The sequence below is a fragment of the Hemiscyllium ocellatum genome, chromosome 4 (assembly GCF_020745735.1).
Source record: "Hemiscyllium ocellatum isolate sHemOce1 chromosome 4, sHemOce1.pat.X.cur, whole genome shotgun sequence".
NCBI classification, from domain to species: domain Eukaryota; kingdom Metazoa; phylum Chordata; class Chondrichthyes; order Orectolobiformes; family Hemiscylliidae; genus Hemiscyllium; species Hemiscyllium ocellatum.
In genome coordinates, this window is record NC_083404.1 from 41,283,681 (window position 1) to 41,306,464 (window position 22,784).

General features: G+C 39.3%; 1 protein-coding gene across 1 annotated transcript in view; it reads left to right on the forward strand.

Annotated features, from left to right (window-relative positions):
• The window catches only part of ano10a (anoctamin 10a), a 68,716-nt gene that overhangs the window by 13,154 nt on the left and 32,778 nt on the right, over positions 1-22,784 (forward strand). The window contains exons 6-9 of the mRNA XM_060822983.1: positions 733-1,302; positions 7,065-7,120; positions 8,824-8,898; positions 12,179-12,361. Coding sequence (XP_060678966.1) covers positions 733-1,302; positions 7,065-7,120; positions 8,824-8,898; positions 12,179-12,361 — 884 coding nt within the window. The remainder of the gene's footprint in view (positions 1-732; positions 1,303-7,064; positions 7,121-8,823; positions 8,899-12,178; positions 12,362-22,784) is intronic.

Sequence of the window (22,784 nt, forward strand, 5' to 3'; positions counted from 1 at the left end):
TTGTGAGTAGCAAATACAGTGGGCTCAATTGGACGAAGTACAGGTAAATTGCAGCGTCACCTGGAAGGTATGTCTGGATCCTTGGATAGTGAGGAGGGAGGTGGGCTGTACTACACCTTTTGCGTGGGAAGGTGCCATGGGGTATGATTATGTATTGGGAATGGAGGAGTGAACCAGTGTCCCAGAAGGAAAGGTCCTTGTGGAATACTGATAAGGCAGGGGAGGGGAATCTAATCATGTAATCCTTTTGGAAATGACAGAAATGATGGTTTACATTCCTTTGGATAGGGAGGCTGGTGGGATGGTAGTGAGGACAGGAGGGCCCTATCATTGTCGTGGGAGGTAAAGTAAGGAATGTGGGTGAAAGTGCAAGAGAGAGTTTGAATACTTAACGGCCTTGTCAACCACAGGGATTTAACTTTCAAAAAGAGTTCAAGATTGCAGAATGTAGTGTAGCAATGGATCCATTGAGTTATCATAAATCAGTGACCCTTTAATATCTTCTAATCTACATGGCACATCATCACTGTTAGAAAACAAGGAGGCTGACCATAATCAGTGGAATGACATCTAGTAGCTGCCTAGAGATGTGTAAGTTAGCGAGCAGTGTGTTTGCAGGAAGTTCAACAGTTCAAGTCGAATCTCAAATGTTTTATATCAGTCTTGTCTTCTATATTTTAAAATTTTGAATGGTTAGCCAATCAGCATTCTTTTTTTTTCTCTGTTTTGCAGATGAGATCCAGAAATACTTTGGACAGAGCATTTCGCTTTATTTTGCTTTCTTGGAGTATTTCACCTTTGCTTTGTTTCCCATGGCTGTAATTGGAGTGCCTTACTATGTATTTGCATGGGAAGATTATGACAAGTATATAGTGTTTGCCACTTTCAACCTTGTGTGGTCAACCATTGTCCTGGAAGTCTGGAAGCGTTGGTGTTCTAGACTTTCGTATAAGTGGGGGACACTGACAATGAAGAGGGAGTTTGAAGAACCTCGGCCTGGTTTTCATGGCACGTTGGGAGTGAATCCAGCCACTGGCAGAAAGGAGCCTGTATATCCTTCTTACCGACGGCAGCTGCGTATCTACTTGGTTTCAGTGCCTTTTGTCTGCTTCAGCCTCTACATCTGTATTGTTGTTATGATGATCTACTTTGGAATGGAGGATCTGGTTTTAGCCTATAATGAAGAGGCTCAATCAATGTTCAGCAGTAGCTTGCTGTATCTCCCTAGTGTTGTTTATGCTTTAGTTATTGAAATTATGAATCGAATTTACAGATATGCTGCCACATTTTTAACTTCATGGGGTAAGTATAGTCTTTTCTCAAAGCTGATAGTGTTGAAGTTTAAGTTCTTGTAGTAATTTTTTCATCTATGCAGTTGATGTTGACCATGTCCCACATTAACTAAACTGGTGGGTTTTGTTTAAAATATAGGTGAGGTAAAAGAAGGATTTTTTAAAAAAAAACTAACAAGCTGACCAATCTGGAATGCATCGTTTGCATTGATGGTGAAAGAAGATTCACTGTAATTGTTCAAAGGGTAAAATTGGAATACATGGGAAAATTATTTGCAAAGGAAAATCTTGCGTACAAAGGGCTATCCAATTAGTTCCCTTGAACCCTGCTATTTTAGAAGAGTCATCACCACATGATAGGCTGAAGAGCATCATTCTGTGCAATATAATTTTCATTCTGTGAACATGACTTCTACTTTGGTCTTGAGAAAATGTTTCAAATGAAATAGCATAAGTAGGCCATTTGGCCCTTCGAGTCTGTGTTTCACCATTCAGAAGATTGGCAGCACGGTGGCACAGTGGTTAGCACTGCTGTCTCACAGCGCCTGAGACCCGGGTTCAATTCCCGACTCAGGCGACTGACTGTGTGGAGTTTGCACGTTCTCCCCGTGTCTGCGTGGGTTTCCTCTGGGTGCTCCGGTTTCCTCCCATAGTCCAAAGATGTGCGGGTCAGGTGAATTGGCCATGCTAAATTGCCCGTAGTGTTAGGTAAGGGGTAAACGTAGGGGTATGGGTGGGTTGCGCTTCGGCGGGTCGGTGTGGACTTGTTGGGCCGAAGGGCCTGTTTCCACACTGTAAGTAATCTAATCAAATCTAAGATCATGGTTGTTTTGAACACCACATTCCAATCAGTCCCCTAAACCTTAGATTCTCATTAAGCAAGGGAATCAATCTATCTCTACCTTTAAAAAATAATCAATGACTTCATATCGACACACTTCTGAGGCAGAGATTTCCAAAATTGCACAACCTATGGAGAACAGGGTGGGGGGAAGAAGTCTCCTTACCTATGTCCTAAAAGGTCAACCCTGGCAGAGGAAGAAGATCCACTTTTAATTGCCTTGTGTTGATTTGAAGTTTCGAGGCATGTCTGTCTTCCTTTTTGGATTGGGGAGAGAAGTGAATGTAAAATCATTGCAAAACAGTTCAGTCACTGACACCATGATCACAAAGATGTTGGATTTCTGACTGACATCAAAAGGACTGAGCTGAACAGTTTTTTTTTTGCTGCAGCATTATTTGTAGAATAAAATCTGCAAGAGTAACATTTTCCAACCAGACTCGTGGTAATTTCAGTACAGGAGGAGGTGAATCATGCCATTGTACCTGTCGACTTTCAACTTGGCCCCATTCCATTTTCCTGCGTTTATTCTTATGTTCTTTTGAAATGCTGACTTAATTTCCTTTATTTTAAATGATGCAATCTTGTGTTTAACAGCTACATCCAATACAGCATTCCATGTTCTAATACCCTGTGTAAGTGAAAACATCAGTCCTTCATTTTCCCTTCATTCTAGTGATAAGCTTTAATCAACAGAAACAATCAACCTTTCAACATTTTTCATAATTTTGGATGCCTCTTTCAGATTTCCAATAATGTTTGCTCTTCATTGATTATGTCAGAAGGGTTTCCTCTCTGAGGGTCATCAGTCTTTGGAATTTTCTTCTACAGAATGCCGTGAAAGCTGGATAATTGAATGTACTTTGATTAGACAGATGTTTGATCAGTAAGAGTCAAGCGTTTCAGATATACAGGCAGGAAAGTAGAATTAAAAACACAATTGAATCAGCCATGGTCTAATTGAAAGTTGAAGAAAACCTGGGCTAAATGACCCACTGCAGTGACCAAATGATATTTTAGTTCACTAGAATAATGCTTTTACAATATTATTTTAATATAATCATTTCCTATTCTTCCTAGGGCTGCATTCATTAAGCCAGTTAAGGACTAATGAATATCTTATACAGAGTCAATTTTATATTAATATTATGTCTAGTACAACACGTATAAATTTAATTCCGTATTATTTGTCTTTGTGACCATTGTGTGTTGCATTATAGTGCTTTAGATATTTTTGTATCTGAGGTTCTTGATGTCTGTTCTATGAAGCTTTTTATGTACTTGTTCTTATTTTCTCAATGTCGTACTTTACATTTAATATCCCAGTCAACAAATCTTCATACAGTATAGGCTAGCTTGGTTAGATTTAATTAATTAAATAAATAACTTTAAATAATTGCTTCCATGTATTACTTTGAGCAGGACACCTAATCTGAAAATAAGACAAAATATTTCACAATTTAATTTGCCATTTTTAAATAAAATATTTCCTTACTATTTCAGCAGCACTTTATTCAAATTACACAATGGATTTGCCCCTTGGTGAATCTCCTAAGTTGAAATTTTGGGTAGTGTTAATTATTGTTCAGTCACAAATTTGGCCAAAGAACCTGAAAGTTAGCAAAAAAAAAACTATTCTCTTTATGACATTGAAAATATTTTGTGTTACAGTCATGTATTACTGTATTCTTTGAGAAGGTGACCAAACAGGTAGACGAGAGTAAACTGGTTGATCTGGTGTATATGGATTTCAGCAAGGTGTTCGATAAGGTTCCCCACAGTAGGCTATTGTACAAAATGCAGAGGAATGGGATTGTGGGAGAGATAGCAGTTTGGATCAGTAATTGGCTTGCTGAAAGAAGACAGGGTGGTGGTTGATGGGAAATGTTCATCCTGGAGTCCAATTACTAGTGGTGTACCGCAAGGGTTGGTGTTGGGTCCACTGCTGTTTGTCGTTTTTATAAACGACCTGGATGAGGGCTTAGAAGGGTGGGTTAGTAAATTTGCAGACAACAGTAAGGTTGGTGGAGTTGTGGATAGTGATGAAGGATTTGTAGGTTACAGAGAGGTATAGATAAGCTGCAGACCTGGGCTGAGAGGTGGCAAATGGGGTTTAATGCAGACAAGTGTGAGGTGATTCACTTTGGTCGGAGTAACCGGAATGCAAAGTACTGGGCTAATGGTAAGATTCTTGGTAGTGTAGATGAGCAGAGAGATCTCAGTGTCCATGTACACAGATCCTTGAAAGTTGCCATCCAGGTGGACAGGGTTGTTAAGAAGGCATACAGTGTTTTAGGTTTTATTAATAGAGGCATCGAGTTGGAACCATGAGGTTATGCTGCAGTTGTACAAAACAGGCAGCAAATTGATGAGATCTTGCTATCTTATGGAGTGAGTTATCATTATCTAACTGCAAGTCTTCTCCTTCTGTGTATTTGCTTTGATGACTCGGGTTTTTTGACCTTAAATTGTCTATTATGTACCCTGTAAATTTCATAAGTTAAATTAAACACTGCAGCTACCAAAACATTTTTAATCTAATATGTTAAACAATAAAGGAAGTCTTTTACATTGGATACAATGCTAGATCCACTGGTTTTATATAGAGGTTGTCACACAGCAAACCATTTTAAAAAGAAAATTATCCTAACTATATTAGTCTAAAGTAAATGCAAAAATTCAAATTTCTGTTTGGTACTCAAGAATCCAACTACTTTAAAGAAATGATGATCGACTTCAGTCATCAATTAAACAATAATGAGGATGGAATGTACCTTCAAAATTTACAGGAGTGAGGTGCTCTGCAAATTATAGTCAGAAACTATATTCATTGTTGGACAATCAGCAATTCCTTTACCACCACCATGCCGCCTCCCCCCGCCCCAAGTCCCAGCCATCATTTATTTGGGTCATTGCTATTGTGCTTTTTGTTTTTTGTGGCTCCTGAATTTTTTTTATTCAGTTGTGGGACTTGGGCATAAGTGGCATCACCATTCTAGTTGCCCTTGAAGTTACCACCTTGAACCACTGCAGTCTGGTGTTGTAGATCAACCCACTATGCTGTTAGACGATTCAGAAATTCTGAAGCAACAACAATATATTTCCAAGTCAGGATGGTGAGTGGCTTGAAGGGAGAGCATGCAGGTTGTGTTCCTGTGTATCTGCTGCCATGTATTGCATTTAAATAGCTCCATTTCATATTGAAGGTGTAATGACGTGCTCTATAAACTCTTTATTTACTTTTTTTGAAGACCTCTACAGACATGCAATTCCGACCTCTTGTCCATCCCTAGTTTTAATCGTTCTGCATTTGCTACTAATGGTGGAGCTTAGAGGCTTCCCTTTCCAAACACCCCTGTCTGTCTCTCTCCTCTTTTAAAATGCTGTTCAACAAGCTATCACTCAATTGTTATAGTGCCTTACGTGGCTTTGTCAAACTGTTGACATAAATGCTCCTTTATGATAACGATGCTATGAACAAAAAAGAAGTTTGTGGCCATCAGATGAAGCTAGAATATTGACTCTGATTTTTGTTTTCACTGCATTGTCTTCGTTATATTTTTAAATGATTTTCTGAGTAGGCAAAAGAGAGGAGTTGAGGCCTAGCCTGGTCAACCATGATCTTGTTGAATGATAGGGTAGGCAGGAAGTGATGAATGGTCAACTTCTACTTTTTATGCTCGTCTCATCTCTAAATTCAACAAATCAACTGGATTTTTGCGTGCTTTTAGAATTGTTTCACAATTAAATATAATACTATTTTTTCATTTATTTTGCTTATTCTATTCTCTGAACTCATCTGTAGATATTTCCATCATCTCCTAAAAGCTGACTGGGAAGATTTCAATATTTACTATTAAAATCCTGTCTGATATCATCATGTAATAGTTTGGATAGCATATTCTACTCCCTGAAACATTCTCACATCTCCATTAAATAATTTTGAGGGTTTATAATTTAATAGTCTGTTCCTAGACTAAATTAAATATCATCAAAAGGCCTGTGGTACACAACAGGGAACAAACACATTTCATGCACAAATCAGACCAATTTCTTAACTCCAGTATTGAGATATGTGAGTAACCTTAACTTAGCAAAAGTGAACCTCCAACTTGAACTTTTTGTTGTCAGATAAATTTGATAAGTCGCATATTCTTAGTAAACAGTTTAAGCCCTTTTTTAAAAAAAACTTATTCTCGAACTCCTTTACGCCCTCTCTTGTGTAGACTCGTGAACAACTCAGAACATACCAAAATCAAAAGGCTGTGTGACTCTTTTGCGTTTTCATGATTGCCTCTTCAACAATTTTACTATCTTGGTGTTACTCTGTTGGCATTTCCTTTACAAATACCTGTCAGTGTTTTGTTGATGTTACCAGAGTTGTAAGCCATAGGCCCAGATTAATGCTTTGGGCTGTATGTACAAACTCCACTGCAACACCTGACAGAATTGAACTTAATTGATGAATCTGGAAGTGGAAGCTAAACTGAGTAATGGTGGAAACCATTGTTAGTTGTTGTAAAAATGTCTTTCAGAGAAGGGAATCTGCCCTTATCTGATATTGCCTACTCGTGACTCTCGACCTAAGGCAATTAAGTTCACTCCTAATTGGTATCTGAATTGGCCTATAGGCTACAAGTTGTACCGTATTGTGACTTACTACGTGGACTGTATTAGTTCAAGAAGGCCTTCTCGATGGGTAATTTGGGATAAGCAAAAAATGGTGGCCTTGTCTGTGGCACCCATGTTCCATCAAAAACTAGTCTTTGCAACCAGTGGAAAATCAACTGACTAATTTCAAAATGTTAAATATTAGAATATGATTGCATGACACTTTGTTTGAATAAATATACTTCAATGAATTCCTATTCTTAGTTCTTTGAGTGGCCATTATTTGATTTACCATTGATTGATGTATGTATTTTGTGCAGAAAACCACAGGCTTGAATCATCTTATCAAAATCATTTAGTTTTGAAAGTGTTGGTGGTAAGTACGCTCACATTTGTATCTGTTGAATAAACATTTATTTTAATCGTATATCAAAAATGATTAGGAAAACTGTATTTAATCAGAAGCCATCCATGCTGTGAAAACAATCTGGGGTTCCAAGAGGTGAATTTTGAAGAGAGATTGCATAAACTAGGCGTATGTTCTTTTAAATAAAGTTGGAGCATGATATAATGAATTTCTGAAAAGTTCAGTTCATAATAGTTAAGGGACTGTTTTTCCTTTTGGAGTTGAAGGTATATTAGACTTGGGGATGTAACTTAACTTTGGAGCTAAAGTATTCAAAGTGAGTTAGAAAACACTCCCCTGGATAGATGGTAGACAGGTGGAATTTGGTCCCTCAAAAATTGGAAGGTGTAGGGTGGTTTAATTATATTAAATCTCACATTGCACCTTTTTGTTAACAAAATATATTAATACAGTTAAAGTGCAGATCAACCACAATTTTAATAAATGACTGACTGACAGAATTCGCAAGGAGGGTGGGAGTAAGGGGAGGAAACCAGGAGGTGTTTAATTAAAAAAAGCCATTTTTCACAATGGCCAGGGGATACCGATTTAAAAGTGAAAGACAAAAACAAAAGGTGACACGAGAGAAGTTCTTTTTACACAATGTTCGTAGCTCAATTTGACTGCCCATGGGTGTGTTGGAGGCAGATTTGTTAGCGGCTTTCAAAACAAGTTGGATAATTACTTGAAAAGGAAAAATTTACAAGGCTATGGGAAAGGAGGCATGAGTTAACTGAATGCTCTTGCAGAGAGCTAGCACAGACACCATGTTGTAGCATGCTACAATTTTCTATTTCAGCTGTCAAAAACATATGAACTTCACAAGCCTTCTTCCATAATCTTCATCTCACTCATAACAGTTTCCATTTCCCCCTCCTGTGTCTAAATAATTTCCTCTTAAAGGCATCTGTGTACTGTTTACTTTGCTTCATGTAGTGGCAGTTTCCACATTCTAACCACTCTGTTGTTGATATGAAAGCAAAGCATTCTACTAGATTTTTATAGCATATTGGTTAAGCTACAACTAGAGTTCTAGCCACCCTGCTTTAGGAAGGCTGTGAATATCTGTGGGAAAGCGCAAAGGAAATTTACCATAAATGGCTGCAGGGGTGAGTGATTTTTGCTGCAAGGTTAACTTGGAGATTCTTTGGTTATTCTCCTTTGGGGCAAAGGAGGTTGAAGGAAGACCTGATAGAAGTATATAAGATTATGACAGGTTGTTCCCATTAGCTGATAATACAAGGACTGGGGACACAGATTTGGAGGTTTTGGGTAAGAGATCGAGATAACAAGGGAGGAAAAACTATTTGTGGTAGGTAGCTGCTTACAAGGTTGGTGAAAGTAGAACTAATCAATAACTTCAAAGGATATTGGATGGGCATTTGAGAGAAATAATTTTGCAGAGATACAGAATAGTAGGTATGGACTAACTGGATTTTTCTTCAGAGAACAGTTTCATACAATTATGACCCTCAGTATTCATAACACACCCAAATGTATGACAGAATGTAACTGATGTTAACCTAAAAGCTATTGAAAAAACTATATCAAACAGCAGAAGAACAAAATTAAGCTAAAATCTTTTATTTAGGTCTCTGAAATTGCATATTAAATTTGATATTTGCTTGAATTCTTAACTATTTCCTTACAATATCTACTTTCTTGTTTTCCAGTTCAATTTTGTGAACTGTTTTGCATCCCTTTTCTACATTGCATTTATTCTTCAGGATATGAAACTTTTGAGACAGGTAAATATTTCAAAATGTAAATTACTTAATTTATTTCTTTGTATGTCTCCAAAAGGGGGAGGCTTTTGTAAATCCATCTTAATTCTGCATTTTGGTCAAAGCATCTTCTTGTTTATGCTCTTGTATTCGTTTATTGTGGAATTACCTGTCTATTATCCAAATGGAAAATCGCACTCACAGTACTTAGTAAATCTCACTTGACGACACTGCTCAAAAATGCTGTCTTGTTGTTTGTGTAGATGTCAGATGTGCATCTTCTGCACGACCACTTCTGTGAGTTCTCTAATAAGATCATTCTGAAACTTGTGCCCATGATGACTTGAATTCCTATCCATTAGCTCCCCTTGCCCGACCTGTTTTTCCCAATCTGACGTACTTGCCCCTCACCCACTTGCCTTTCCTTGTCTGCCCACCTGTCTTTTTCGTCACCTTGTTTCTTGCCGACCCTTGCATTTTTTTACTTCTGTATCTCTGGCAGTACTAGCTGCAAAGTGTTGCGAAATGCTAAAGAAATGAGTACCCTTTTTCAGCATTTAGTTAGCACTAAAATTCAACTGACTTGCAGCTTCCTGTCCCAGTATGGTATTCTGGAATTTCTCATTCTTCTGCTACAGCATTACACTGGGACCTATAACTCCAAGAATTCTTTCCCTAACCTCCTTTGTTCCCTATATTCTGGCCTTCCTGAAAAAGTAAATCAGTCAAAAGGTAATTCTTCCCCCACTTCTTGTTCATTGTGTACAATGCCCCAGAGCATTTAATTACATAAAAATGCACGATACATTGATTTTATTTTTCCTATGCAGCCCTAAATATTTGCACTGGCTAGCAAATTGTTGTCATTATAGATCTAATCTTTAATAATACTTACACCACGCCAAGCAATTCAATACGTAAAATAACATTAGATTGCCGTTGAAAGCTCAGCATGTTTAACCAGTCAGTAAGTCAACTATATTGAGAAGAAAGATCTTGAGTTTAATTCTTTGCCTGGTCTGATATTGCTTATCCTCACTGAGGTGACTCTAGTATTACTTTTGCATTACAAAAATAAAGTTGGTTAACATTTTGGCTCCTGATTGCTGAAATGTATACCAAAAACTGAAAGAACCTTGGATGCTGAAAATCATTCAAAAATAGTAATTGCTAGAAAAGCTCAGCAGGTCTGGCAACATCTGTGGAGAGAAATCCGTGGCGTTTTGAGGAAGGGTCACTGGACCCAAAAGGTTAACTCTGATGTCTCTCCATGGAATCTGCCAGCCTGCTCAGCTTTTCCAGCAATTCCAGTTTTTGTCACTATCTTCTATCTCTCTCTCACAATTTTAAGAGGTTGCAGGGAAGAGTGTTTTTAGGGGTTTCCAGTTCTCCATCCAACTTTCAGATATGTAGAATAAAGAAAGCGCATGATTCTATACTTAAGAGGTAGAGTGCAAAAGGAAGGATATTGAATTAAAATGTTTCTAGATCTGGCTGGAGGATTATGTCCAACTCTGGGCACTAAATTTTCAGATGTCCAAATCTTGGAGGTACAGGCAAGATTTGCTAAAATTATTCCAGGCATAAAGAATTTTGTTTAACTTTAGAATGTGGAATTGTACTCCTTTTGAATGGAGAAGATTAAGCAGAAATCTAATATGTGTAAAATTACAAAGCATTTTCACAAAGTAGACAGTTTTCACTATTGATTGATTGTTTATAGCTATTAGAGACTAATTTAAGGTAATCTGTAAAAGAACCGAGGGGGCGAGAGATTTTAAAACTATTTATGAGCTGGATTGCCCAGTGTCTGAAAGAATAGTGGAAGCAGATTTAATCGCAACTTTCAAAATGGAATTGGATGAATAGTTGAAAAGGCAGAACATAGAAGGTGACTGGGATAGACTAGAAAAATTACACTGTTTAGCTCTTTGAAAAAGTCAGCACAGGCATGATAGGCTAAATCACCTCCTTCTGTTTCAAATGATTCTAAAAAGAAGAATGCATTGAGTTGGTGGTGTGAAACCCTCTAATCAGTATTAGTTTTCCAGATATTCACTGTTCCAGTTCCTATGAATAATGGTCACTTAGTAAGATGCATAACTTCTGCATTGCTGACAAAAGGCAAAATCAGAATGCTTCAGAATTTCTATTCTGGGTGCTAGAAATTGGTGGTATTGGTGATTAATATTTACTGAAGTAGGGTGGATCAATTTTCATGCTGTAGGATAATCACTACCCTGATCAGATTTCTTGCTATGTATCAGGCAAACTTATGAACAAGCCTGAGGCCCTCATTTTTGATCATGGAAAATAGCCAGTCTCTCTCAGGATAACTTACCCTTAAGGTAAACTAAGTTTGAGCAAAGGTGGAGCTAGTTGTTTTGCGTTGCTTCTGTGTAGTATGTAAATTGTGTTCACCATCAACAGGATGCTGCTGACAAGCCAAAAAATACATTCTGCCTCTCACCGTAATGATTAAGATGGTATATGAATTTCACTATTGGTGTGATGCCAGATATTTCGACCATATGTCCCAAAGGCTGGTGGATTGTGTCAACTGATGGATCTTTTTGCTTGGTCACAACAAGCAAGATACTAACTTGTATCCAAGCAGCCTGCACTTTCAAAACTCTAAGCACTGCATCCAATGTTAAATATGATTGGAACTGAATAAATGTTGTCTGTGGAGTGCAAAGAATTAAACTGTGAACAGTTTAGGATTGTTAATCAGGTTTGCAGTTATGGTGCACTTGCATGTGCTGGAAGTTACAGATATTAACACGCTCAACTTTGCAAAATGAAATAGCTTAAATACTCTGTACCTGTTTCAACTGAACAAAATAAGTTCCAGCCATTCTCTGGCTTACTTATCAAGGCAATACCTTGACCAATTGATCCACCAGCCTGGCTTGAAATTAAAACAAAGCCTAACAATTAATTGTCACTCTTCTTTAACTGGTGCATCCTCCATGGTAAAACCTGCACTGAGTCCACTGGCCAACCAATAAGTCCACTCATCCCACACAACACATGTATTGCGTACTCTTTGATATTTTTGTAAATTGTCCTGTGACTGTAAAACAAAAAGTTTCAACAGAATGAATTTTTTAAGCTGTACATAAGTTCTGTACAACCATATGACTGCTTACATATTGCATAAAGTTAGGCAGTGATCTTTAAAATTGGAGGAAAAAGCTTAAAGGGTGGGGATGTGGTTGGAAGGGGGAGTTGAACTTCCCTTTTTTTTAAAAAAAAGAATAAATTATCTGTAACACATCTGATTTATTCTGTGTTCTCCCAGAATCTGGCTGCCTTACTCATTACCTCACAAATAATCAACCAGTTTGTGGAATCCTTGTTTCCTTATTGCCTTCAAAAACGCCGCAAAAAGATTATCAAGCAGAAGCTTAGTACATCAACTGAAGAAAAGGAACTTCCGTTAACTGATCAAGTCAAGCTGGAAGGGAAAATGGACACATTCTTGGTGAGTATCAGTCACAATATTGAAGTTGAGCAAAGTAAGATGAAACCAATTACAAGAATACCACGTCAGACCCCTTGGAATCTTAACGTCTTCAGCCTTGGAATGCTCCTGGACTTGTAAGATTGAATTTTATATTTTTTTTGTAGGAAGGTACATCTTGTTTGTTTTTGTACACTCGTCCTGGTGCAGTCCCTCCTTTCTGTTCTATTGGTTATTAATTGCATCTACTCTGTAGCGGTGCCAAAGCGGTTCAGTTTAATTGTAGAAACTCATTTGTAGGAAGTTGAGCTCGAATTCTTTGGGAAAACCTTTAGGCCAACATTTGGCAAGACCAGACATAATTTTGTGAGGAGATGTGTGAGTGGGATGAGCAGGTAAGTAGTAATGAACATCAAAAGAAGTGTAAAATAAAACATGTCAAGAGGAAACTTGAAAAAAAGCATTCAATGTAAGGTAGTAGCAGACTCCTGAGATCTATAGTGCAAGAACAACTTTTCTTTGAAGAGTGAGTCTGGATAGATGATAAATCCATTTTGATAAAATGGCAAATAGCTTTTTGGGTTTTGTGGTAAGGGTCTTACTGTGCAAGAGCAAAACAATAATAAAATGTATAAAGAAATGATTGACCAAGTTAACACTGAATGGTTTGGTAATCCCATTACAATATGATTTTACCACAATAAAAACAGAAATTCTTATTATATTACTGTATACAAGGAGAGACTTAAAGCACTGGAATGGTTTTTGCCTGAGCAAAGATGATTCAAGAGGTGATTAAATGGAAAATATTACCATTATTAAGGATTTTGATATGGTGAGGCAGAAGAGACTAGTTTTTGTAGTGATGGGAGGAGCATCGAAACACCCATCAGCTTAAAATTGGAACTGATAGAGCAAGGAAAGAATGAGAAATGGTCACAACAGCTTGTTGGAGCAAGAAATATTTTGTCATCAAAGGTAGCTGATGAACGTATGATTTGTTTGTTTTTTTATGAAACATTGGACAGATATTTGCATCTTAGAGGTAACTAAGAAGTTGAGAGGGAAAAAGCAGATCTGTAGGAATCACACACAGACCTCTAACAAAGGCTGCCAGATAAATGATGAGTCAAATAGCTTCATTCTGCATTACGTATCTCTCATTTGTTATTTACTTCTGTACATTTGGTAACATCTTTGCTTGCAAAAGAAGTTTTTAAAAAGAAACAAGCCCAGATAGCTATTGTTCATAAGTTAAAGACATCTTGGCAACAGACATTTTCTTATGATCTTGAGGAAAAAGGAATTAAGATAGATTTGTAGTGATTGTAATGAGGTCAGCCAAGTGGACCTCCTTAAAATGAGTTGCCTGCTTGGTCCAGTTTAACAGCCCCAGTCAGGGAGCTCTGGCTGACAGATTTTTTTTAAATGGGGATTTGAAGTTTGTCCTTGTTTCCCTGAAAACTGGTTGAATGGTAGGATTTGGGGTTTGGCTTTGCCATCCCTGTCTTTGTAAATTGCTGTTTCTCTGTATACGACTGTTTGTTTGATAGTTTACAAAAAATTGTGTACTATAAATTGAGCATCATTGAGGAAGTTATTGCTGAACAGGTATTCCTTGATAGCATTGTTACTGACATCTTCAACCATGTTGCTGATCATTTGAGAATAGACTGATTTGGTTTGCATTATCCTGCATTTTGTGTACAGATGCACCCGGGCAATATTCCACATTGTCTGGTAGATGTCAGTGTTATGTGTTGGAAGAACTTCAATACTATGCTGGAAGGTTGTCAGGGCTCATGGCCATAGCATTATCCAGTGCCTCCAACCATTTCTTAATGTCATGTGGAGTGAATCTAATTGATTGAAGACTGTAATGCTGGAGATCATTGGAGGAAGCTCTGATGGACCTTCCACTTGGCTGTTCTGGCTGACAGTTGCTGCCTCAGCCTTATCTTTTGCAGTGTTGTGTTAGGCTTCCCCATCATTGAGGATGGGAATATTTGTGGAGCCACTGCTTTCAGAGATTTGTTTAATTGTTCACCACAATTCCCAACTGGATATGATAGGACTGCAGAGCTTAACCTGTGGATTCATTTAACCGTCTGCTACTTATGCTGTTTGGTACCCAAGTAGTCCTGTTTGATATGCCTGGTGCTGTTCCTGGCATGCCCTCTTGCACTCTCCATTGAGCCACAGTTGACCCTCTGGCTTCATGGTAGTAGTTGAGTGGGGAATATTCTGGGCACAAGGTTGCAGATTGTGCTGGAATGTAATTCTACTGTTGATGACCTACAGCATCTCAGATGCCCATTCTTGAGTTGCTGGATCTGTTTGAAGTCTGTCCCATTTAGCGTGGATTGTGCCACGCAACATAATGGGAGTTATTTTCAGTGTAAAGGCAGGACTTCATCTCCATTAGGATTGTATGGTGGTCACTCTTGTATCTGACCATGGAGGTAATCAATAGGTGTGGCAGGCAGATTGGTAAAGAGAGGTCAAGTATGTTTTTTCCTCTTGTTCCCTCACCACCTGTTATAGACCCAGTCTAGTAGCTATATCCTTTAGGACCTGACCAGCTCAATCAGTTGTGCTGCTGCTGAGCCAGTCTAGGTGGTGACCTTTGAAATCCCCCACCCAAAGTACATTTTGCACTATTTTCATCCTCTGCTTCCTCCAGTGTTCAACAATAAGGAGTATGAATTCACCAGCAGAGGGAGGATGAGCAGGAGGTTTCCTTGTCCATGTTTATCTGAAGCCATGAGACTTTGTGAGTTCCACAGTCTATGTTGAGGACTCCCAGGAACAACTGCCTCCTCACTGTATACCATCATGCCATCATCTCTGCTGGGTCTATCCTAGTGGGATAAGACCTATCCAGACATGGTGATGGCGTCTGGGACATTGTCTGCAAGGTATGAGTCCGTGAGTATGACTGTCAGGCTTTTGCTTGATGACTCAGTGAGACAACTCTCCCAGTTTTGGCACTAACCACCAGATATTAGTGAGGAGGACTTATTCTAGGTATACATTTTGAACCTGTCAAATGTAACTGTACAAAAATTTGCATATCAAAATGAAACCCCTGAGGTGAAACCGACACAGGCAAGCATGTCATGCAAGATTTTTCTTTATTTGTTTCTGTTAAGGTTGCTTATGTAGCAATTTGCACATGCTAAGATTCAGCAATTCTATATTACAATATCTTCATTGCTTCTCCCAGCACAAAGTGGGAACAGAGGCTTTGGCAATTCATGACTTCCTCCTATTTCTCACATCTCTGTTCTGCATCAGCCAAAAGGATTTGTGCCAGTTTCTTTGAGTATACTAATGACACATTGCTCTATCTTGTCTCTACCTTCGTTTGATGTTCCGGTATTACCTCCCCATGTTTGTGTGTCTCTTCTTGCCTTTCCTGCAGGCACTCCTTAATGCCTGTACTCTAATATCATTTTTTTTGAGGCATAATGTCAGATGTTGTCTGATAACACTTGAGTGGAATGCCTAGAGACTTTACACAATAAAGTTTGAGTGAGATGGTGCAGTGACAATCCAGGGCATAAGCTAATGAGTTCAATTCCCACCAGAACAACTTCAAACAGCATGATCTGGAATTGCAACCTCACCTCCGTAATGGTGACCATGGGCTGAATCTTGGGTTTTTCTTGACTGTGAGTTGCATCGAACTTTACAGAGGCCTTTTTACCATGAGGCTTATTGAGTTTTCTCTTTGTATCTTACCAAACTCCCCTTATTAACTTTATATGCTGTTCCTGTGGTTCCTGCTCATCCAATTCTAGCCAAATCTTAGCACACGCAGTTCCCAGAACAACTTGTCACTTGCTGAATTTCCCGGAATTGATTGTCGACACTGGTGTTGACAGAGTTGTCTTCTGTAGTTTGACGATTGCCTCAAACATGGCAAATGTAGGAAAATTGGCATTTTGGCAGGGATGTTGGAGGTCTGTTGTGTAGGGTGGTGCACAAATAGGGCATCCTCTTCCCTTGGGGCCAGCAGTGGAAGCCGTGACTCTATGCCATGCCAGTCTGGTCTGAGGTTGTCACCTGGTCAGTGTGGTCTCTGCCACCGGGAGAAATGCCCAGCATTGTAGGTTGAAGGTCAATATCCTCTTCTCTGACCACCTTCTTTTCAGTACTTCATTACTGTCTATACTACTTTACCCACTTCTCACCAAGACCCATACTTTACCACTCTCAGTATTGCCCACAAAATCTTTCCCCTTTTGCTGTCACTCAACTCAATCCTCAGCACGAACCCTGTATATCTTCCACACTGCCTGCTTACTGACTTGGACCACTTTCCCCACCTACATCAAAAGTAACCACGGTGCCACATACATTCTTCTCCCACAATGTCTGCCTCTCTATCGTTCCTGGAAGAAACCGACTACGATAGAGCATAATGCCAAAATACTGGGTGGTCTGCTCAACATGCGGCTTCTCATCCTTTGTGGCATGCACCCTAATTTTAACTGCTCCAAAAGTCTTGATTGACACTGGGCTTGGTTTGGAGGCTACCCTTGACTTAGCGTGCTCGGACCCCTGATTTTCCTTGACTTGACAATCCTGTTGATAATCATAGCATATCTTTTACATCAGTCTTGTTTTGCTGTTTAGTGCAGATAAAATATGTCTCTGACTGAAATAGCAAAGTGCAAAAAGTCAAGATAGGGATCCTGAGAGTGTCTCGGTAGGTTCAGTTAGTGAGCAGTATGAGTACACAAACACAGGCTGGAGATGAACCCTGATCGAGTCAGTGAGCTATATGCATGTTCCTGTGAGCATGCTATCTTTGTAGCATTACAATGAAGTTGCAGTGCAACCTGCGATGCAGCATTGAAGTGTAGAAGTGAACTATAAATGTATTGGAGATTGCTGTGAGGGAACTTAATGGCTGGCACATTTTAGGTGGTAATATTCATGGATGTGTGGGCATTGCTCATGGATTGTGCCCTGAGATCTTAGTGCCAGTGTCAAACATAGGGAAGTCCTTTTTTGAGGATGTGTTGAGCTGAAGTTGACGGGTACCTTCTCTGATTGGGAGCAACTTGCTGCATTGTCTATGTCTAGATAGGCCTCAACAGACGACTAGCATTAAAGCCTAAAATTTCTCCGTAGCTCATGTCACTCAGGCCCCTGTAAGAGTCCATCCTATAAAACTATCATTAGTTAACCTGCTAAGTTTTTATAACCAATTTCTTTGGAGGAAATCTGCCATTTTTACCTGTCTGACCTATCTACAGTAATCTGATCGAACCTTAAGTGCCAAGCAAATCATTCTGTTCAATGGCACTTAGGATTGGGCAACAAAATGAGTCTTGCTAGCGATACCGTATTCATGAAGGAATAAAGGAAAATAAAATACAAACTGGTGTTCTTACGGTTTGATGGACCGCTGCATCCTCATGGTGCTCAAAGTGCAAGGCTTGATGCATGCACTAATGCTTTGCATCTTTGAGAAGACCAAAATGTCATGTTTTCTCTGGTTGCTGTGATTTGAAGAATTACAAAAAAGCCCATCTTGCCCATAATGCACTTGTTGGAATTCTCTCCCTAAATTCAACTATGCTTCCACTTATATTTTTCTCAGTCCCTTCTGAAGCTTGCTCAAAGACCAGAGTTTTTTGATTACCTTTTACTAATGTCTCCTTTGGCTCAAATGTAATTGTTTTATAAGGTGGACATTAATTGGGGTTTTGCTTGATATCTCTCTCTCACACACACACACACACACACACACACACACACACACACACACACACACACTATGATTGGTTGTTGGTTCAGGAGATGTATGCTTGTAATGTGTAAAACTGTAACAATAAAGTTTATCATGATTGGCCCCAGATCTACCTTCAAGTGTCTTTCTAAAATAGAACATCTGCCCCTGTTAAACTCTTTGGGACCTTCTGTGTTAAAAGTGTTACATTAAAGCTATTTGTAACATAGTCTAAAGTGCACTCAGACTAGAATACCATTTAACATTTTGTGAAAAATGTCATTCTTATCAATGTATGTAGCATTCTGGAAAGGTAATCGTTTGTAACCCATCCTTAATTGTTTGTGACAAGGTATTGATAAGCTACTGGCTGTGACGATACTAAGACTTTGAGAGGTTTGTTTTCTTTAGGAAGAGAGGTTGAGATGGAGGTGCCAGGTCATCTGCTCCAAACCAATAAAGTAAACAGCTTGTGAGGTCTTGATTTTTTTTTTAAACTTGGAATAACAGAAGCAGCAGGAATGGTCGGAGTCAGGCTCCCACAGAACCAGGGTTTTAGTTTAGTTTTCAGCAGTTGTTAGTTTTGAAGTTGGGGGTGGAAGCTGCTCCTCTCTCTGTCACACCTAAATGCTGGAGTTCTCTCTGCCAGAATTACATGTGAGACAATCTATTTTACTGAATTTACCTTTTGCTAAGGGTGTGTTCATGGAATGTTACTATATTGTAACGGTTACTGTTTAGAATTTAAATCCTATTATTCTGTTAAGGTACTCCAAACCAGGGCAGGATTTATACAGTTAATGGTAGGGCCCTGGGGGGTATTGCTGAACAAAGCCTTAGGGATGCAGGTGCACAGTTCCTTCAAATGGAGTCGCAGGTAGACAGCATGATGATGAAGAAGGTACTTTGCATGCTTGCCTTCATTGGTCAGAACATATAGCAATTGTGATGTCATGTTATGGCTATACAAGGTATTGGTGAGGCCACTTTTAGAACACCGTGTCCATTTGTCACCCTTTTTAAAGGAATGATGTGTTAAACCTGAAAGGGTGCAGAAAAGATGTTTAAGGAGTTGCCAGTACTGAAGGGTTGAGCTATAGGGACAGGCTGAATAGGCTGGGACATTTTTCCTTGGAGTGGCAGAGGCTGAGCGGCATGGATAGGGTGAATAGCTAAGATCTTTCTCCCTTGGGTAGGGGTGTTGAATATTAGAAGGCATAAGTTTAAGGTAAGGGGGGGGAGGTGGCAGGAAGATTTAAAAGAACCTAAGGGCCAGCTTTTTCAAGCAGAAAGTAGTACGTGTATGGAATGAGCTGCCAGAGGAGGTGGGTACAATTAGAACATTTAAAAGAAATCTGGATGGGTACATGAATTGGAAGAGTTTGAAGGATATGGGCCAAATGCTGGAAAATGGAACTAGGTCACATTGGGATGTCTGGATGAGTTGTATCGAAGAATCTGTTTCTGTGCCATGACTTCATGACTAGAGAATGGAATATAGTTCCAAGACCAATTAATGAGAGACTTGCAGGTGGTCACATTTCCATGCATCTGGTGTCTGTATGCTTTTTGATGCTAGATTTTGTGTTGTGAAGTTAAAGGAGCCTTGATGAGTTACTGTCATGCACGTTGCAAATGGTACATGTTGTTGTCTCTGTGCATCAGTGCTGGAGAGTATGTATATTGAAAGTGATGGAACAAGTGGTCTGCTTTGTTCTGGGTGGTGTTTAGTATCTCCAGTGTTGGACCTGCACTCGTGTAGCCAGGTAGAGAGTATTTCATAAGACTCTTGACTTGTGCCTTCTAGTTTGCGGATGGGCTTTCAGGAGTCAGGAGGGGAATTACTTGCCACAAAGTTCCCAATCTCTTATGTTGTTCTTGTAACCATCATATCTTTGTGGTTTGTCCAGTTAATTTCTGATTAAAAATGCTTACTCCAGAATGTATAGTCAAGAATTCAATTGCAGGGCTGCTGGAGGTCAAGGGAAGATGTTTAAAGAACTATTCATGTTTTTATAGTACTTTTCACAATCGCAACATATTTTAGTTTCAAAGTATAGTCATTGCTGTAATGAAGGATACATGGCAGGCAGTTTGAACACAGCAAGCTCCCATGAACAGGATGTGTAACTGGACCAGACAATCTATATATTTTTTTTCTGATTATTGGTTAAGTGAGAAGTGTTAAGTTGTCAATCTCTATATTTGTATTCAAGTCCTAGAGTGTAATTTATCCAGAACCTTGTGACTCTGGTGTAAGACTGCTACCAACTGAACTGATGGACGCTCAGATCCCCTCTTATTGACCTTCTACATTTTCTGGCAATGTTTGGTCTGAATGCTAAGTTGCTATTTATCAGTTCCAGTTTATGCCTGCAGTTTGATCCAGAACAACCTATTTTACATTAGCAGCTCCGTATATTTTTGTTAAATGAAATTGATACCATAACCACGTGTCATATTGCTGACATGTTTTTCTCACTATCTGGCAATCTCCTTTGCTGCCTTAGATGCAAATCTTCTCTGACTCAGATCTGTATCAGTTGCTGGAGCATGTCTGTGGTAACAGTGGTGTCACCCTTTCACGATGTTCTTTTCGGACAGCTAAAAAAAACTAAGTATCTCCTGAATCTACGGTGATTTTTGATGGTTCTATGACAATAAAACCTTTTGAGAGAGAATATCCTGTAATTGTGTCTTCTTTTAACAGAAACCTGAAAAAACAATTGTTCTTTTTGCATTGAAACTTTAGATTGGTTCTGATGCAAACAACATAAATGAATAATGTTTATAGCCTTTCTTAGCTAGTCAGTCTAACTTAGTCACCGTCCTTGTTTCTCGGCCCCAGTTTTTTCACATCTCTTGGCACACATTACGATGTTAAAGGCAGAAGTTGTCTTTCCTTTCTTTTCCATCCCTTACAGCCTCCCATGATTTCTTAGCTCCTAGATGGTAACCAGAAACAGATCTGTCCCATAACCCTGAGTCACTTCCACTCCAATTATCAGCTTGTAGCAGCAGAATTTGTCTGAAATTTGAAGTATATTTATCACTTTTCTTTTCCCCCCTCAAATTTGGTATGGAATTCAATTTATTGTAAAGACTTTAGGTTGGGGGATGGGGAAAAAATTAGGTTAGTGATTGTTCTTTTGTTTAAAATTATACCTTTTTTCATGATTTAAGATTCCTGATGAAAAGCCTGTAGTCCATTCCAGTTTTTAATCCATTCATTGTGTGTGTGTTAGCCCCTCAGATCATGGGTGATGCTTGCTCATGGCCTTACCTGATGTATAGTCTTCTAATGTGAGAAGGCTGTTCTGTTGTGCTTATTTCAAGGTTATAATTCTAAAACACATTCCTTTTTATCTAAAATCTGTTCCTTTAAATGTACAGAGAGGCAATGAACTAAAGGTGACAGTATAAGTAGATGATCCCAAAAAGGCAAAAGGATTGAGTCATAGAGATGTACAGCACGGAAACAGACCCTTGGGTCCAACCTGTCCATGCCGACCAGATATCCCAACCCAATTGAACCCCACCTGCCAGCACCCAGCCCATATTCCTCCAAACCCTTCCTATTCATATACCCATCCAGATGCCTCTTAAATGTTGCAATTGTACCAGCCTCCTCCACTTCCTCTGGCAGCTCATTCCATCCACGTACCACCCTCTGAGAAAAAGTTATCCCTTAGGTCTCTTTCATATCTTTCCCCTCTCACCCTAAACCTATACCCTCGAGTTCAGGACGCACCCAACCCATGGAAAAGACTGTCTATTTATCTTATCCATGACCCTCATGCTTTTAGAAACCTCTATAAGGCCACTCCTCTGCCTCCGATGCTCCAGGGAAAACAGCCCCAGCATACTCAACCTCTCCCTATATCTCAAATCCTCTAACCCTGGCAACATCCTTTTAAATCTTTTCTGAATCCTTTCAGGTTTCACAACATCTTTCCGATAGGAAGGAGACCAGAATTGCATGCAATATTCCAACAGTGGCCTAACCAATGCCCTGTACAGCCACAGCATGACCTCCCAACTGCTGAATTCAGTTCTCTGACCAATAAAGGAAAGCATAACAAATGCTGCCTTCACTATCCTATCTACCTGCGACTCCACTTTCAAGGAGCTATGAATTTGCACCCCAAGGTCTCTTTGTTCAGCAACACTCCCTAGGACCTTACCATTAAGTGTATAAGTCCTGCTAATATTTGCTTTCCCAAAATGCAGCACCTCGCGTTTATCTGAATTAAACTCCATCTGTTCTCCAATTTTGGTGTCACCTGCAAACTTACTAACTGTACCTCTTATGCTCGCATCCAAATCATTTATATAAATGATGATCAGTAGTGGACCCAGCACCGATCCTTGTGGCACTCCACTGGTCACAGGCCTCCAGTCTGAAAAACAACCCTCCACCACTACCCTCTGTCTTCTACCTTTTGAGCCAGTTCTGTATCCAAATGTCTAGTTCTCCCTGTATTCCATGCGATCCAACTTTGCTAATCAGTCTCCCATGGGGAACCTTGTTGAGTGTCTTACTGAAGTCCATATAGATCACATCTACCGCTCTGCCCTCATCAATCCTCTCTGTTACTTCAAAAAAATTCAGTCAAGTTTGTGAGACATGATTTCCCATGCACAAAGCCATGTTGCCTGTCCCTGATCAGTCCTTGCCTTTGCAAATACATGTACATCCTG